The following is a 19,514-nucleotide window of genomic DNA, read 5'->3' on the forward strand; positions in this document are numbered from 1 at the left end:
GCAAAAAGAGCCTGCCCAGGTGAAGACCCTTCCCTGGAGGATGCATAGGTACCAGCTGGGATTACACAATTTGTGTGGAAATTATTAACCATTCATAATAGAGGAGATGTACCTGGGAGGTTCCCAACACTGAAATTCTATGTATAAATAACAGCAGGAAAAGTCTGGAGGGGTGTGCTGGGTTTGTAGAATACTGTGGAGGCTCCAGAGCCTGCAACTCTGAAATAAATAAATAATCAATGTCTCCCTCAAGTGTGAAATTGCACACCAGGTAACAAAACTGATTTTTGCAGACAAAAGCAGCTGTGGTTAAAACAGATGAAGCAATCACTCCTCCAGACCAAACAGAACTCACAGCAGCAGAGAAGTTGATTTCTTTTTAAAACATGTATATTTAGAACTGTAACGCTTACAATTTCATTAAACAATCTTAGTACAATGTGTTTAATCTAACAGTATATTACAGAACAATGTGAAAAATGATGTAATAGCAAACCATGAAAATGGAATTAATAATACCTGCAGTGTCAAAGTCACTAACTTGTTACCTTTTCCAGTCAAAGAATCCCAGCAGTCATTCGCACTAAATGATGCTTTGGGTTTTACCCAGAATAAAATGCTATGATTTCCACAGAGAAAGGGCATTCCTTCACAGAAAGAAGATGCATAATAAGAACATTTTCAGCTAGCAGGTCTACTTTATACATCTAATTAGAATTTTTAAATAAAAAATAAAATTAAAATGTTTAGACCAGTGCAGGGTGCCTATTCATTTTTCAACTTATTTGTGGTTCTTTTTGGAAAGAAGGTTTGTTTTTTATTTCCCCTTTGTAATTTAGCAGAAGAAAATAAAATAATAACAATGAGTTTGTCTAATGAGCAGCTCCTCACTTTAGTTTTGTTGACAAGTATTTGACATGGGACTGTTTCCTCTGTGGAGTCTGTTGACAACGCACCATTATAGATCTGCAAGTAGAAAAGGTCATTCTCACATTAAATGCACAAGTTTCAATATCAGAAGCAGGACATCAGAAGAAGTTGTAATTTTTCCAGTCACAGGTGAATTTGCAACATTCACAAAAATTACACTTTTTTTTTACATTTTTTGTATTTACATTTCAGATATAAATAATGAAATTCTTTAAGTTACATGTTTTAACTTTGCTTCACGATTATTCTACATCTGCAAGCTTTCCTGTATCAAACCAACCTCCTTCTTTCATCATGAATGCACAAGTCTGGCCTCTAATCAGTAATAATTACACTAAGCCTTTATGATGAAAGGTTGACTGTTCAAGTATCACATCATACTGAAATTTTTGCCCCAACTTAAAAATTGGGGCAGCAAACCAAGCCACTTGGAAATGGTAATAAAAGAAATTAATCTGGGAACTCAATAAGCCAAATAATTTATTATTAAATTCTATCAATATCTTTCTTTGGTAAGAAATATGCAAGAGGATAACCCAAAGCTCACCCTAAAAAAAAAAAATCATATAATATGTGACATCACAGTGTCTACTCTGTGAAGGTGAAAGCCTCAGAAAATTAAGGAATTTTGTTCAGTTAAGATTGTTTATAGCAGTAGCTCTTCCATGCATCTAAGTATGCAAATGATGGAAGTTTAATATAAAATTGCAATGGCAGGAATTAACAATGATCAAACAAACAAAATAAAAGCAAACCAGAAAAGCAACTGTTACATCAGTGAATGTGTTGTTGTACGTTCTGTTATGTTTCTGGCACATGTGTGGAAAAGCCTGTAAATTATTACATAAAAATTCAAGATTTGGATAATTACATCATCCAACTCTACATTCTAAAATCTGTAGGAAGCATGAAACAAATCTCTCAGCTGCCCAACAAGAACAAAGAAGTGGTCCAAAGATTTGGATTTTTTGCTTTTTGTTGCCCTGTGTTGGTTGTTGTGATGCAGGGATGTGACTGCAGGAAGAAAACCCAATAGCTGACACAAAACATACTAAAGTGGCAATATAAACTAGCTGACACAAGCCTCACTGTACATTTAAATTGATACAATTGTCTGGTGCTTCCATGGCCAGTAAACGCCAGAGTGCCACAGGTCTCCTTGGAGTTAATGTTGCAACAAGACTGAGCAGGTCATTATCCCATAAAGTGCTTTCATATCCAGTTCCTAACGGGTTCCTGGTCTCCACTCTGAGCTGTCACGTAACGTTGACCTCCAGAACGTGGTCGTCCTTGCTGGGAATGACCAGGATTTGCATCCCTGTGCTGCTGTTGAAGACCTGGCCCGGGGAGAAGGGCTGGAGCCGGGGCATGGGCAGACCCTTGTGCTCCCCACTGGCTGTGGAATGCAGGCTCCCCCTGCTCCTGACACTGCTGCTGTCAGCCTGCTCATCCACATTCTTGTCCACAGACAGGTTATCGTTTTCAATCCAGCTATCTGTTTAGAACAAAAGAAAAAATAGAGTTTTATTCTACCAATTAACTCTAAAAGGTCATTCCAGAGCTCTGACAGTCACCTTAACACATGTTCACAGTTATTGATCATCTCTGCTAAGGTAACAGTTTGTGCACACTTTTGGCCAGCACCAGATGTAACAGAGTGAATTATACTGGTTTAGAAGGAAAATTTCAGTAGCATGACCTCACATCTGTCACAAGCTAGAAAGATGCACACTAGCAGCTCCATTGACAAAAGCTATGTTGCTTCTATGAGTGAATTTTCACTGCAGCTCTGGGACTACTCAATACAGATAAATACTCTACATGGCTGTGGTACTTTAAATTCTGCATCTAACTGAATGGCCCACATTTTCAGCAGTTCTTTTATTTCACATTCAATCCCTTGAAAACTAGGAAAAAAATCACAAAGCTAATGAAGACACACAATTTAGAGAAAATGGAACTGCAGGATTAGAGGGTTATCAAACAGTTTTCACTCGATTATAAATCCAGTGACAACTGATTTGCATACTAATCTTTAAAGGAAACATAAGAGAACAATGCATTTATTATTCCTCCTCAGAGATTTAGGTGCAACCCAAATTCAAAGTTGCCCTTAGACCAATTTTCAACTTGGGACTGTGAGTGAAGGCAGCAAAGACACCTGTGAGTACCTGGTACATATATTGTCAGTGTATTTCTTGCTTTGTCTTTCTCTTTAAACAAGAACACAGGAAAGGCAGAGTAATTTCTGTAAGTAGCCATGTGGTCAAACTGGCCTTACCAGCATCAAGCTGCATGGAGTGAGCAGAATGGTGAGGGAGGTATTTAAACAATCTGACATCAGGGAAAGGCAGATGCCCAGCAAACAGAGGCATCACTTCCATGTGCACTTTGTGAGTTGCTCGAGGTGCTACAGGCATAGAAATCACTCCAGAGCTTTTTCCACAGACTGCCCAGTTACTACTGTTGTCAACAACTGCAAGAATAAAGAGAAAACACTATAAAGTTCTTCTGTGAAAAAAGGAGAACCCTCAGGATAGTTTTAGACCACTTAGAAAATCTGCATTTTAGCAACATCTAAAAGCCCACCAGCTTTTATGTGTGAAGAGCTGTGCAAGGTAAGAAAACAGCCCTATGCAGAAGGGACCATAGTTGGGCCTCAAGCATGTATCTATCCAGTCTGAAGAACATTTCTATTCCACTGGAAGGCAGATTAATGAGGAGAAAATAAAATATTTCCAGTCTAGAAAAATGAAAACTGCTTTACTGTACCCACAATAAAGGGATTTATGCCATAGCAAGTCTGGCAAATGTTATTGTCAAGAAAAAATTAGGGAGAAATTTATTAAAATGCTTAAGAAAAATAGTCTTACCTTCATACATAAGTTTTGTTGTGCAATATCCATCTGATTCTGTTAATGCTTCATCTCTGTCAACCTCAGAGAGCTCAACAAGCCGGGTGATGGACACCTCTAAGGAGCAGAGTGAGCCTGTTTTACAGTACTCTGCATCCAAGGGTGGGAAGATTTCAGTTTTCACATGGTACAATGTCTGTCAGGAAGAAAACAGTGCTGTTGTCAAGAAAAAGGAGGTGTTTTATTTGTGTTTAAATTGAACTGGACAATGGGTACAGCACCAACTTTACATGTAACAGACACATCCTGTTAAATCTTCTTAAGGCAAGAATCACTTATAAGTAATGTTCACTTCACTTTCTTACTCAGTTTAATAAAATCATAGACATGAAATCCTGGAATGCTGCAATAGTAGGGACCTTAAAGGACCATCTGGTTCCACCCCACCTGCCATGGGCAGGGACACTTTCCACTACAACAAATCAAATATGATTCAATCTATTTTTAATACCATCAGTGAAAATATAATTTTTCCTTCCCTTCTGTACCTTAACTTTAGCCTTTCAATGCTCCTAAATGGACACAAATCTTACTACTTGAACAACTTTTACTTGTTTAAGTTTCTTAGCTCCTCCCTTTACAGACTCATCACTCAGATTCTGAGTAATACAGAACAACTTCATCCCTCTTGTCATAGTCCCTGCAATTACAGTACCAACATCAAAGAACTGACTTTTAATTCCTACAAAATTACATTTCTACCGGAAAATCCTCACTGTTTCACAAAGGTAGTTGTCCTTAAAAACTCCAGAAATATGCTGATAGAGGTGCCAAAACTGCTTGTTACATGGCAGTAGGCAAACAAACACCTGAAATGCTGCTCAATGCCAGTTTGCAACAAGCAGGTAGAAAACACTGAAAACAGACAAAAGGATTTAAAAAACAGGAGTATTGTCATGATGCTGCTTTTTACTCAAGCATCACAAAGGGGAACACTGAGTTTAGAGATGAGATTAAATAATGTTGATAAAACTTTCCATTAAATGAATTCTACCTAGCCTACGAGCTTCCTAGCTTATCAAAGGAATAAAAAGTTTGTCCATAAAGGGGAAGAAGAAACATTTCAGATAATGTTCTAGAAAACCCTAAATATTTCATTAGAGGAGCTCGTCTCAAGCACTGCAAAAAACTACTTAGATGCTTTCAATAGCAAAGATTATCTTGGAAATTGCAATTTGCTTTGGAGAGTACACTCTTAAGCCAGCAGGGAAAAAGCAGCTCAGTAAATTGCAGACAATCTCCATGGCACCAACCCAGGAAGGTGAAAATGGTAAAAAAAGGATTAAGCACAAATGTTACAGCCCTGACCACATTTCTGTGGCAAGGATATGATTCCACTACATCACATCAGGCTGCAGCTCTGTCACTCACAAACTGACTTTCCAATGATTCTAAGTAGGTATCAACCTCATGAGATAAACAGAACTTTTCTAATATATTTCTTGTTTTTCACTTCTTAGGAAACCATATTCAGTTAAGATTATGCTACCCTATAATTTAGAAGAGTACTTACAAAAAAATTTTCCACTTGGAATTTGTAAGTGAACGGCTTCAAGGTAAGAGACTGTTCTTCAGAGGTAGCTGGACAAAAGCTGACTGAAAACAGGCACTGCAAGGAGAGAGGAAGCTCTTTTGTCCACTTCAATTCCCATACAAAGAACACTGATTGCTTACTGTACATGACCTGAAAGAGAATGTTTAGAGTGTTAGCTGCTTCCTTCCTCTCAGAAAGAAGGGGAAATGCATACATGAATTTATGTTTGTCTGTTCTGACATTGGTACAGTTTATAGAAACAAACTCAATAAATCATTAGGGAAACATGCAATAAAATGACTAACAGTGAATCCTTTTCACAATGTACATCCTTTTAAAAGGAAGGATCCATTTCACTGTCAGAATCAAATGTTTCAATAGGAAACACTTCACATTCAGTGAAGTTCAATTAAATATTTAAAAATATCTTAATCAAAAGTCAAATTTAATAAAATTATTAATATGTTCTTTTATACTTTTTCTAGGCACCAAGAATGAACAATTTAATATCTTCAGCCAAGACTGAAAGAAACTTCAGGGTTGCCCAGGGAACTTGTGGATGCCCCAACCCTAGAAGTGTTCAAGGTCAGGCTGGATGGAGCTCTGAGCATCCTGGTCTAGTGGAAGGTATCCCTGCCCAGAGCAGGGAATTGGAACTTGCTCATCTTCAAATCCCCTTCCAACCCAAACCATTCTATGATTCTGTGGTAAGAAACTGTTCTGGAACTGAACAAGTTTACAGCTGTATTTAATTGGAAAACTATCTCTACCTGATTTTTTTTCCTAAGACCCAATGACAAACTGCAACCGTAAGATGAATAAATTGAATAAACCAGCAAGTGAATTTTACCTGTTGAGATGCAGGGTTGAGAGGTACCAGCTGCAAATCTGTACACTCAGCAGAATTTTTTAGGCTGTAGTCTGAAAGCTGGAAACAGAGTTCTGACAAATTCTGTACACAGACTTGCACATATTTCCTGAAAAATGTGACACAATTTTTTCAATAAAAACTGAAGAGTTACATTGGAAGAGTCCATGTCCATAAAACAAGGCTGTAAAACATCCTCTTTGACGTTAAACAAAACCAAAGAAGTACACACCAACAGGATAACTGGGTTCATCCCATAGTCTTATTTCCAAAACCACAAATTTGTTTTATTGTCATGAAAGAACCCAAGAGGAAATGCACAAGCTTCCAGGAGAAGACTGTAAAAGCCCAACTTATATATTGAAAAAAAAAAGGTATAAACTATAAACATGAGTTATGAAACCTCCTACAGCTCCATATTTTGTAAGAAGAAAGGAACAATAAATAAATAATGAGTGCATTACCGTTTGCCAGCTGACAACAAGGAATGCTTGGCATTAAAGGGGATGCAGAATGTTAATGCAATAATAGTGGAGTAAATCGACCAAGGACAATCAATGGTCACCTAAAGAAAAGAAAGGAACACATTTCTTACTTGCAATGGTCTGGCACAATGATTCTGCTTTTTTTCTCCTTTCTAAGTTAAACTTTTCTCATCAAGTGTCTATATCTAATGCATCCAGGAGGGACAGAAATAACCATTTTAAAAAAATCAGTATGTAAAATCTAATCTGAAAAAAAGAACAGGTTTTTGTTTGCCTGTGAGTGGGATATGAAATCTCAAACCAGCTTTTCCTCTAGGAACTGACATACCCAGTTCTAAAGACTATAAAAAAAGGAAGGGGAATAGAAGAAAAAAAAAAAGGACACCAATGGCATCTCTGAAACCTTTACCCCTGGTAAAGGTCACTATCAAATAAACTGCTCTAAGATCTATTATTTTAATGACTTTATAATAATTTAATATATTAAATACAAGGTCAAAATATTTTAAAAAATGCATTTAATGTATATTTGTTTTAATTTGAAGCAGCACGCCTGACTTCATCTTACCCACGAATCGGAAGCTGGAATTAAAAGAACACCATGCTACCTTTTACAAAGACACAGGTGCCCTCCATGCTTTATAAACTGTGTTAAAACAGTAAAAGTTACATTACTAGCCAAGGGAACAGGTGACAATTTATCAACAACAGTATATATTTCTGCTAATATTTACAATTTCTTTACATTTTAACATTCAGTATAACTTTTGCACATATGCCTTTTGAAGTAAGTTCTAAACAAGCAAGTTCCCCTCACCACCACTTCTATTTTGTGAAGTGCTTACCCCTGTGATCAAATACATTTAATAATAAAAAAGTTAAATTGCATCTTACTTTTTGATCAACAGTAGCCATGCAATTGTCCTGTTTCTGCTTCTCTTTGTTTTTTCTGTGGTTTTCTTTATTTATAGTATTTCCCTTCTCCACTGCAGATTCTGTGGCTGATGGCAAATACATGACTTCTAGTTCAAATTCAATCACATGGTAAGCAGGAGCCACTGGCAAGCTGATGCTTGTGATCTTCTCAGAGGACTGAATCCTTAATGATGACTCTGAGATCTTTTCTACAGATGTGTAGAATGGGAAAAAAGAAAATAATAGAAAAATATGTGGTGCCATAACCACTTCCCAGCAATGTTTGCAGAAACAGTAATGAGAAACCATGTTAAAAAACTCCACAGTAACCTCTTCAAACCAGCTATAATCTGCACATGTTAAATATTTGACTTCCCAGGAGTAACGCTCTATCCTTACTTAACTGCAGGAAGGTATCCACCACATTCCATGTAATAAAAGGCTCCTATTGTTCAGGAATGAACTGGGAGGGTAATTTAACAACAAACTTCAAACCAGCTAAAGAGCTACTTTAGCCCGTCATAAGACACTTACTTATTCAAGTTTTTACAAAGTCAAAGCACCTTGTTAAGTCTCATCATTTCACTTCAAGCAACCTTGGACACACATGCAGCAGTTTCACGTGTCTTCCGGATTTCATCAATGGAAGTAAAATTGTCCAGCTATGTTTGTCAAAGTTCATACTACTACTTTGGGGGTGAAAATTTAAGACCTTTCTTGCACTGAAGTAATCAACTGCAAATCCTTAAATAATAACTATGGACAAACAGTGTCAGTGTTCTTAATATTGTAAGTATTAATCTTCAGGATGACTGAATTTGTCAGCCCTTTAAAGATGATTTCTTTTCAGTTCCTGGCTTACCCCTGGTGTTGGAGTAGATGACAGCCTTGCTCTCAGGGTGGTACAGGATGGGCATGGCATCCGCGTTGCTCAGCTGCAGAGTGTCCCCACTCTTCATGGTGTAGTGACCAGTGGTCACTGTGAACTTCACCTTCTGGGGAATGCCAGCCAAAAGGCTTTCTGGAGGACAGAGCAGGAATTGTTAACAGATTCCAGCACATGGTTACGAGGCACTCAGGCTTGTCAGCAGACAGTTGGTCACACAGGGGGGTAACTTACAAGTGTGGGGTTTTGGTGTTACAGGACACATTAAACCCAGCTCAGATATATCTTGTGGGGAAACCACTTGTTTCAACCTGAAAGCTCACACCCACTGCATCTTGGATGGTTTAGATGAGCTATCTGTCAAGCACAGATTTCAGTGAAATTCAATAACCCCAAAGAATTTACTAAGCTTTTAAAGTTCTCCAAGTTGCAGACAGCTCTGTATTTTCACACACACACTGGTGTCATTCCAGTCACACCCACGTGCTGTATTTACATGATCAGCACAACAAGAATGCCAGGGTGCACAGAGAATCACAGCTACCAGTTTCACAGGGGTCCCTAATTTGATTTATGCCCAATATGCCTGTCCTTCCTTAGCCACACACTGCAACCTGGAGGGCCAGCACAAAAATCATATTAGCTCCTCAGGTGCCACACTCAGTAGCCTGAAAATCATAATTAACTTCCATTTATACACTCTAATAAACACTGCAACAACTAGTGTTCAGCTGTCCCTGAAGCCAATGGATGCATTCAGTATTCACTTTTAGTAAGTTTATATCCTCTCTAGTAGAGAATCCCACTTCTTACTTATTTCTTGTAAATATCAAAGGGACTCTAGCATTAAGTTTGGAGGAATTTCTCCACAGAAAGGGAGAATACACATTGGAATGGGCTGCCCAAGAAGGTGGTCACTGTCCCTGGAGGTGTTTAAAGGGAAGACTGGATGTGGCACTCAGTGCCATGGTCTGGGTGACAAGGTGGTGTTTGGCCATAAATTGGAGTCAATCCCAGAGGATTTTTCCAGCCTAAATGATCCTGTGATCACAACAAGCAAGGAGCTCGGTCAATTAGAAATGTAAATATTCACTTCTAGTCAGTGTGGCAGCTCAAATAACACCTGATATTTCAGTGACAATACATATTCAAATCAAGGTTCAAAAGTGACACTATGTGTCCAGAGCCAAGCACTGGAATCAGTTGTTCAAACCTGGCCATCACTGGCAGGACATGATGGCTAGTTTGAAAAGCAAGGGTGTATTTCAGTCACAAGGCAGAGTAAGGCAAACTGAGTAATACTGAAGCCATGACACACCTTCTCTAGTCCCACAGAAGCACAAGAGGAAACATCAAAGCAGCTTCAGCACAGCCACTGCACTTACCAGTCAAGGGCTCCACTTTGAGCTGGGGCTCCTGGGAGTACACATCGTACTGCACGATGGGGTAGATGTGAAGGAGGACAAACTGCACCTTTCCCACTGAAGTGCACAGCTGCCTGAGCGTGTATGTCCCAGGTTCTTTGGCCTTGGAAGAAAAACATTTGAATTTTTTCTTAATTTTAAGAAAATACTTCTAGAACAAGCCCTCTACTAAAGAACAGCATGCTTCCATCTCATTTTTATGAGGTACTTTGGGTTTGTAAATTAAAACTGCAGATTTCAGAAAACTCAGTTTTCTGAGTAAATTACAAGATTTACACGAAGGAGCCCCTTTTACCCCACTAAGACAGAAGCTCTAGAGTGCTGTCTGATTCAAGAGAAAACATCATAATTAACTAGTACTAATAATCAGGATAACTAATGTAGTAGTTATGCTGTCAGTTTGTTACTTTGGGTTGTGTTTTCCCCCCCACCAAGTTCAACATACATGAAAAAACATTATTAAACCTAAACAATACCTGTGCTTATATGGCCAATTCATAAAAACAATTATAAAATCCTACAGCATTTATATAAGGCACAGCTTTCAGCTCCAGCTATTGATTTCACACACTCCCCACCACACACTTTGAGTCAATGTTTACAAGAAAGTAACACATACATATTTCATTTCCAACTCTTCCCATACTCTGAGTAATGGGATTCTGGATGTTTCTCAATAAAATTAAAAACAAAAGGAGATCTGTAACACCTTCTAGTATATTTATTCTTGATTGTAGTATATTTAGTATATTTATTCTTGATTCTATTTGCTCTTAGGGACTGCTATGGAATGGGAAGTGTTTATTTTTTTTTTCATGTGCCACTTTCCAAGTGTAATACATAAATACCAGTGCTGGGTATAATTAAATAAGTCTACAAGTTATGGAGAAAAGCTGTACCAACTCAAAAGTCAAACCTCATGCAGTTATTTACATGGCAAATCCAGACTGAAATTCAGTATTATGCATCCTGACATTAAAGTCACTACATCTTAGCTCTAAAAAACCAGAAAAGCATGAGTAAAGTAATACATAATATACATCTATTTTAAACCTTAACATGGGATGGGAATATTGGTCTAAAGAATTTAGACAATGCTTTCTGATCTCTTTTAGACTTGGAAAAAAATGGAAGATTGCTGTCAGCATAAATAATTTTTATCATCAATGTAAGGTCTACAGAAATGATCAAATTCCCTCTGGGTCATAGGAGCACAGTCATTCCTCTTCCTGCAGAAGTGGTGCAATTAGGCATTACTTTAAGAAAATCCAGAAAACAAATGATCAGTTTCTAACCTCTGGCCAGCTGTGTAACCCAGTAGAAGCGACAGAGTGTATTACTACAATGATAACGGACTTCTAATAAATATTTTGTAAAGACTGCAGCTCAAATTTAAAGAAGCTTTCTTTGTTTTATCAAAAAATACACTGTTAAAATTATAAAATGCTCAGATTTTTCCTTTAAGGACAGGTACATCATGCCTTAAACAACTATATTGTGGGATTTACACTGAGCAGTCTTCCCATGCAAAGTTCTTTTCTTGAAAGGAAGGTTGGGAAAATAGCAAAGTTATAAAAGTAAGACTGTCCATCCTCCAGTGGCCACCAGATTCACAGCAGAACCAGAGAAATTCAAAGCAGAGCTCTATCTAGCTTTTCACCTATCTCTTCTCCTGGTGTTTCTAATTGCATCCTGATCCCACTAACCCCAAATGCCAGCTCAGTGCAGTCCCTAACAGCTCTCTTCTAGTAATGTTCCTTCATCTGAAATCCACTTTTCCATACATGTGAGTTCATTCTATAGAATGTGGCATTTCCAGCCACCAAGGCCTCTAGTCCAAATCCCATTAACCAGCTCCAATCCTCTGAAAGGACGAGAAACCTCAGAAATTAGGTCAGTAGGCAGTTCAAATGACTGCATTGCCATTCCACAGATAACTAGTAACTAATAGGTTAGTTAACTTAGTTAGATGATGACTAATGGGGACAATTTTACTTCTAACGTCTTCTAAATTCAAATACTTGTAACTTCTTGCAGGTAGGTTTACTACACCCCCCAAGTGAAAAATTATTCTACCACCCTCTGCAGAGAAGAAAAGGCTGCCAAACCAAATTTAACCACACTATCACTGAAGGGCTAGAAAAATAATTCATATCAAAGCTTTTAGTTATTCTGAATGACCTCAACAACACAGGCAGACTCATGAGCAGTACATTATATTGTATATGAATTTATCAGTTCAATTTTTGGCAGCAAGAGTCAAGATGTTTAAAACAGGTATTAGGAAGGCTGACTCAAATGATTTCAAGAAGAGTCATCTGTATGTTTTAGCATAAACACAGCAGCATCCTTTCAAGAGAAATGATGGAGGAGAACAACAAAAAGCTGCAAGGGGAATGGATGATCCAAGTGCAACAGGAAGCAATACCTGGATATATACCAGGCACAATAACTCACCAGCACAACACTCTTCCTCAGCCAGCATTTCTAGTTTCTTTGTCACGAGTGCTACAATCTCATACCTGAATATTGAAGGTTATTTTATTGTCCCCTGGTTCCAGAGTCAAGTTGTTGCACTTCAAGACGTGAGCCCCATCTTCCAAAGTGAGCCCCGAGGGCACGTCCAGGGAGCTGCTGCTCTCCTGCCGTCGCAGCAGCATGTGCGTGTTCTTGCAGATGATTCCTGCAGTGTTCAAGGAGTTGTCCGAGGGGCTCCTCTCATACATTTCAGCCAGCTCCAGTGCTGGCAGGCTGTTTCTGGACAAAGGCAAGCCTGCAATTTCACTTGGGAAGCTGATGACACCATTGGAAGTTTTGTGCTTGGTGAGCCACTCGGCCGTTTTCCTGTAGCTGTTCTTCTCAATGCTGAAGTGAACGTGGATGGCAACCTGGTCCACCTGGACAGGGATGGGCATTTGGCTCAGCAAAGTCAACTCGATGGCCAACTTCCCACCCACGTGGACAACAGCATTTGGAGGGTCAAAATGCAGAGTTTTCAGCTGAGCAAAGGAGTGCATAGGCAATATAACTTTTTGACCTGGAAAGAGAAAAACAGGGATTTTATTATTCTCCAGTGCTGCTGGAGATAAACAAAAGTTTTCCTCTTAAAAATTCAATCCCAAGAATTGAATGGATCAACAACTTTTCAACAATTAATTATTTCACAACAAATCACTGCTTTCCAATTTTTTATCTCTTACGAGAGTTAAAAGATTCTGAGATTTGTTTTACTTAGACTACAATTTCCATTTCCAGGCTATTAAAAACAACTGAATTAAGAGAGATTGTCCAAGTTGAACATTTCACTACTACTATAGAACACGGTAGCATTAAGTGACCAACTTCCCAGAGCTTGTACAAGTTTAAGAAACTAATAATCAGGCTGGTGCCTTGAGTCAGCAGCTCTGCTGTGCAAGGGGTTTTCATTCTCTTTTCTACATTCTAAAAACAACCCTAAGGCAGTACCTAAAATTAATTAAGAATCAAGTCTAAAGTAACATATTACTTATTGTATATCAAATCATTAAGAAAAAAATTTCTGCATAAAAACAAGCAGTCTTCAGATCTACAGGAATTATTCCATATGAATTTGAATTCGGATTAATATCTGACAAGAAGATATTACTAAAAAAGCATGAAGAAGAGAAAGGAAATTGGACAAAATAATAAACTGTAAGTGGATGGGCATAGATCTAACATCAAAATCCAGATGTACCATCACAGAGCTGCCACTTGCATGCCAGCACTATGAGACAAAGGTTAGGAATTGAAAAAACTGAACACACAATAAATTATATGCTGTTAAAGCAGAGAAACATAACTGAAGGAAAACAAAGACTTTGCAGTATTCAGACTGAAAATCTTAATTATGCTTTCATCTTTGACTATTCTTCATTAGAGTAGATTTATAAATGTTTTGGAAAACACAAGTTCAGAAATTATATACAAAATAATTAAGCCAATCAGAGCAAGCCTTCCCATCTACCTTTAGGGAAAAACCAGATTGAAGCATCTTAAATTTTAAGATCCAGACTTACCTTGGTTCTCTACTTGCTGATTGGTAAAATCTAGTATTTCTTGGCAAAATCTTTTGCGTTCCTCTTCTGTTAAGTGATTATCACTAGCTAAAAGGCTGCTTGTTTGGAGATAACTAATGAAGTTAAGGAAAGAGGAGATAGAAACCCACAACAATTACAAATTTGACTGAAAACAAGACATTCAAGTATTTCTTTTCTGAGCTTTAGAGACAAGACTTGCTGTTATAATCTCTGCACTTTTCCACTAGAAAATAAAAAACGGAAGATTTACCATCATCTGAGAGTATTGCAGACCTACTAAAAATATGATCCATAATTAACTAGTGCAATCTTGCCTCATCTGAAAAGATTCATGAGCACACAAAATTCATTATTTGGCAATAATTCATGCTGTGTGCAAGTTAAAGACACAGTGTTTTGCATCACACTGGCCAACATTTAGCAGTAAATAATCTCAAGTATTCTATTTTATTCCAATTTACCTGGCTGAGAATCTGCCAGATGTTACAGCATCACTTACCATAACTAAGTCACAAGACATTCTTTAAATTTTTAAGTGCTGGAGATATAAATGATCACTTGAATATTTAGCTAAGAATGCAATATTACTGGCTCAGATTCCTTATAAGCATTTGCACTGAAGCAGAAAAATTTAGAAGTGGTGTGAGAATATTTTGTAAATACTGCAACTCAAATCTAGAAAAGCTTTCTTTGTTTCATTTAATAATAAATTTGCAAAGGAGGCTGACATGTATAACGTGTCTTGTTCTAAAAGCACAGAAACCAAAAATCAGAACAACAGGACAACCCCCAAAATACACTCTATGGTATGAAGCAACTCAGCTGTCTCAGCTCAGACTCAGCATGTCTATCAGTCTTTACTGTTAAATAAAAGTCAGAGATATGTCAGAAAAATAGTTCCAAGCATCATTTTCTCCTGCTTTGATTGTTCTGGCTCTGCCTGTTAGAGGATACTTTTCTATCTGCCCAAGCTGCTTCTGACACTCAGCCAGCTGCTTCCTCGTGTGTGTGACCAGCAGTGCCCAGCCCTCAGCAAGGTAGGTTTTCAGTGCTCCTTGAAGATACACCTCTGCCTTCTGGGGACCTTTCTTCCTCCTTGGGAAATGAAAAAATGAGCACACAGCAATGTAAGAACCTTTGCAGTCAGGAAATCTCTCTGCATCTTTTCTTAAAATGCTGATGGGGGAGGAGCACTGCAAATAAATGCAGGACAAACTGCAGTGAACTGTTATGATCTTGACTTTTCTGGTAACAGATCAACATATGGGCCTTCCTTATTGCAATTCACTTCAGCAAGTAGAAATGCAATTAATGTCATTATTCCATATGCAGACCTATCCCAAGTCAGACCAAATGAGGTGAAGAAACCTCACACAAATTAAACAAAAGCCACCCAAAGCTTTTGACAGTTAACTAAAATTTGCTTACTCAAAAATTTTAAAGCAGAAGAATACTTCAATGAAAATTTTATCATCACACAGCAGTTCCAAGGCAGTCTTTAAACCTAACATTACTGTCTCTGGTGAAAATTTAAGATAATTTGGGAGAATCTGTTGCAATGTGGAGATCAGACTGCTTAAATGAATATTGGTGGGAAGCATGCGCCACCATATTTTCCAAAAATAATCACTTATGACTCCCAAATTCTTCTAAATAAGAAAAACAAAATGACACTGAAAAATGCAGGAGGGTCTCTCAGTGGATTTGAAGAGCAGGGATAAAAATAAAACAAAAAAAAAAAAGTGAAAATCAGGAATCAAATCACTGTTTCACAGGAGGGGAAACAACCACTTTGCAATGATAACCTCAAATAGGAAATGGATTACTCTCCAAAGACATGTTTCCTGTTTTTTTTTAGATAGATGCAGCTCATATATGTAGTTAAGGTAATAATTGCATTTACTATAGCCTGCTTCCTAAGGAGGCCTCTTGGCTTGTTTCAAAGTTTACAGTTATCTTTCCCAGACTTCTCTCCCCAGAAGAAGAAAGGATCAAGATAAAGAACACAGAACAGTTAAAGGTAAGGGTACAAAAATATGAGGTGAGAATTACGGTTTGATAAAAGAGATTGCTAGTATTCTTTTTTTTTTTCCCCTGAAATACAGCCTGAAATAGGATTTGTTTACATTCTAAAAAATACTTTTTAAAATTCCTGTTTAATTACAGCATATCTTCCTCAGGATTAGTAGTCAACCTTTTCAAAGGCAATGCACTTAGGACATTTTATTTAAAGAGTCATTTACATATAAAACTCTGCCAAGTCCTTTCCCACAAGCTTAGCTGAGCGAATTCTTCCAATATTTGTGTACATTTCAATGGTGGCATGGGACAGATCCTGTATAAAAGAAAAGAAACCATTATAAGCTTTATGTACTTTTGGCAGCTGTATGATTATTTCACACAAACTCAGAGCCAGAAACGGAAGTTACTGCAACAAAATGCCCAGAATGAGTCACATTTGCCCTGAGCACAAAATACACAGCAGTTTGTAACAGGTCACCTTCACTCCTCCTGCACCTGGCCACATCCCATGTCTGTTAAAGACTAAGTAATAGTCAGAATAATTATTTTCACCAGAGTGCCTTAAAGGAATTCTGCTTTCATTCCCAAATTGAAGTTTATCCCTCATCTTTAAGCTTAATCTCCAATGTAGCCACAGTGTCCAAGTGTCACCTCCCTCCCCTTGCCCTAAGCTTTAATAACAGGAGCAAACCTTTCTCACAAAATTAGCAGTTACAACACATAGACTGTGTTCAACCACCCAAATTCTTTCGAAAGTCCATAATAAACTCTGGCCAGATATGTAAAAATATAAAAAATAAATTACATCGTGATAGGATAAAGGGTAATGGCTTCAAACTGAGATTTCTTTTTAAATGCAAATAAATAATTTTAGGTATGTCAGTGAGTTTTAACTAATTCTGTGTTCTTGTCCACTGAATACAGGACAAGATTAAATATGGGTATACATAAAATGTATATCTTTACATGACAACTACACAGAAAACCATCCTTTAGAGTGCATCTGAATTTCCACTGCATAAAAGAGCAGTCATAAATACAAAGAAAAATAGCAATTCCTCTGGCAAAAACTGCAGGTCCTACTTGGTTTCTTAAATTTAGGAAGTTACTGTTAAGCTTAACAGAGATCTTCAGGTGCAAGTTGGAACTGAACAGACAAGAGAAGCTGGCAACTCTCAAGATTTTAATTCTGATCCAGCTACACAACTAGCCCTGTAAATAAATGAAGAATAAAAGTGAAAGCCAGTATCTTCAGACAAAATGTTTTGAGATTTTTCCTTTTGATAAAACTTTGTAAAATTGAGTATCACATAGTTTCCGTGTTTCAAAAAAAGTATCCCATTTCCCTTCAAGTTTTCTCCAGAAAACCTTATTGGCCATATGAAAATATGAGAAATTTTAAAGGAAAATCATTTAAGGGAAAAAAAAAAACAAAAAAAACCAAGCAAAACTGGTTGGACAAAAAAAAATCCAAGAAGCCCAACAAAAACTGTCAAACCAAGCCCTCAAAAAATTAAATACATTAATGTGACAGTCAATAGTTTTACCTTTTATTTAAGAATCTTCTATTTGAAAAACAAAACCAGCAAAATAAAAAAAACCCTGAAATTATTACAATGGCTCCTCATTTGGGGAGCTGTCAGGAAATAGATGCACAATATTAGAATCCTCATTATGCATCAATCTATGCCAGGTACAACCCTATTATCCACAGATGTCTCACAGTTCATATATGTTTTAAAAAAAACCCCACAATATAACTTTAATCATGTAATACTCATTGCAAAATTCAAGCCCAAACCATTTAAAAGGAATCTGAATTCACACCTCAATATTCTTCTGGGTAGGAGTCAGTTAATTCTGAATTTGGAATAGCAGAACATAACAGCCATGACATTGGCTTTTTTAATATCTAAGTATACATACCCACAGATAATAATTTCCAGCTCATAACTGTAAATATTAAAGTTAATGCAAATATTTGAAACTTGGGGCCCCTACAGAGTTCCAGCTGTAAAACAAATCAGCCTTGTTGTGTTCAATGTGCAAAAAATAACCTTTGATACCAAAACATGGAAATACAAATTTATGTTCTCAATATATCTTCTCAGGTTTGAAAACTTTGGTCCTATTTAATCTACAGTGCAAACACACACAAAATGAATACAAATAAGCAAAACTCATACTTACTAAGTAGTGTTTTTCAAAAGCTTCTACAGATGATAAGGCCTCTTTAAGTTTCTTGTAAGGGCTCTGTGATGCATTGGCTTTGAAAAAAAGCAGGACAAAAGCTGTTACTTACAAACACATTCTGAGAACAGCACTGCTTTTTCTCCAGTAGGAAGTGGAGAGAAAACTAAAAACTAATATCACTTTGCAGCTCCAGGTGCAGGTTATCTATGTGCACACAATCAAGGATGCTCCATTTGTTTTTCCAATAATTTTATTTTAAATACTTGTCTGAAAGCATTAAGACCTTAATTCAAATCCAGTGCTGTTCAAGAACAAGCACCTAAATGCTAAGTGGAGCATCAATGGAAAAACTTATACTTGCAATAGTAAGAACATGCACTGGTAGTTTGAAATACTAAATACACCTTAAAAGAACTTGCAAGAGATAAAGTTCTATCAATGTGTGTGTATATATGTAGGGATACTTGAAAAGTCAGGTTACTGATGTACTTCTATGCTATGCATTTCAGACAATGCCAGCTATTGAAGGAATTGCACCATTCCTGGAGTACCTGTTTCAGGGCGTTCTGCTCCCAGCCCTGCTAACAGATCCACAGTCCTGTTAAGGTCTTCTGAATTGGGTCCCTTCTCTGACACAAGTCCACACAGGTAACCCAGAGATTTTAACTGCAAGAGAAGCCAGATGCTTGCTTTCAATAGGCTATAAAATCAATATAAAACTCCCTCTTGTTCTATTGCATCGTTCCATTGTCATTGTTTTCATATTATGCTGCTTATAGAATCTCAAAATTAAGTGTTATTCTCAAAGTATAGACTAACTTATTAAGGAATTAAATTGCATATAAGTTACTTACCCAAATATTGGAACATGTGCATAAACACACAGATCCTTACACTCACAACACCTAACCTGAGTGAACCCTTCTGGTTTTCAACACAAACGCAAAGCTTGAGATGTTCAGCAGTTAGGACCAAAGATTATTTCTAATAGCTGTGTCTGTATTTTTGAAAACTGTATAATCAAGAAAAGCAGGCAAGTCTGCAGTACAGTGATTAGGCAGCTTGCAAATTCACCTCAAGTATTGTATTCAGATGAAAACTTTCCTGAAAAAGAGATTAGCACAGCTAAAAGTGTTAACAAGGTTAACCACCATAAAACCCCTTCTAGACAGCAGCTGGTGGCTCAACACCCAGAATATTATCTTAAAGAATCTCTTATCTATTGGCCATTTGGTTAATTTACCTAGAAAATTCAATCAACTACAGAGGTTAGCCTGCAAAGGA

The 19,514-nt window shown here is 37.3% G+C and overlaps 1 protein-coding gene across 1 annotated transcript in view; it reads right to left on the reverse strand.

Moving 5' to 3' along the window:
- Positions 1–372: 372 nt before the first annotated feature.
- Positions 373–19,514, reverse strand: part of TRAPPC10 (trafficking protein particle complex subunit 10) — a 37,468-nt gene continuing 18,326 nt past the window's right edge. The window contains exons 9-23 of the mRNA XM_021540026.1: positions 18,782–18,896; positions 18,228–18,304; positions 16,259–16,350; positions 14,970–15,110; positions 13,995–14,107; positions 12,480–12,994; positions 9,919–10,060; positions 8,510–8,668; positions 7,627–7,856; positions 6,712–6,812; positions 6,230–6,356; positions 5,359–5,529; positions 3,804–3,981; positions 3,212–3,406; positions 373–2,425 (exon numbers count right to left, since the gene is read on the reverse strand). Coding sequence (XP_021395701.1) covers positions 2,187–2,425; positions 3,212–3,406; positions 3,804–3,981; positions 5,359–5,529; positions 6,230–6,356; positions 6,712–6,812; positions 7,627–7,856; positions 8,510–8,668; positions 9,919–10,060; positions 12,480–12,994; positions 13,995–14,107; positions 14,970–15,110; positions 16,259–16,350; positions 18,228–18,304; positions 18,782–18,896 — 2,595 coding nt within the window. The 3' untranslated portion in view covers positions 373–2,186. The remainder of the gene's footprint in view (positions 2,426–3,211; positions 3,407–3,803; positions 3,982–5,358; positions 5,530–6,229; positions 6,357–6,711; positions 6,813–7,626; positions 7,857–8,509; positions 8,669–9,918; positions 10,061–12,479; positions 12,995–13,994; positions 14,108–14,969; positions 15,111–16,258; positions 16,351–18,227; positions 18,305–18,781; positions 18,897–19,514) is intronic.

The sequence above is a fragment of the Lonchura striata genome, chromosome 2, assembly GCF_046129695.1.
Source record: "Lonchura striata isolate bLonStr1 chromosome 2, bLonStr1.mat, whole genome shotgun sequence".
In the NCBI taxonomy this organism is placed as follows: Eukaryota; Metazoa; Chordata; class Aves; order Passeriformes; family Estrildidae; genus Lonchura; species Lonchura striata.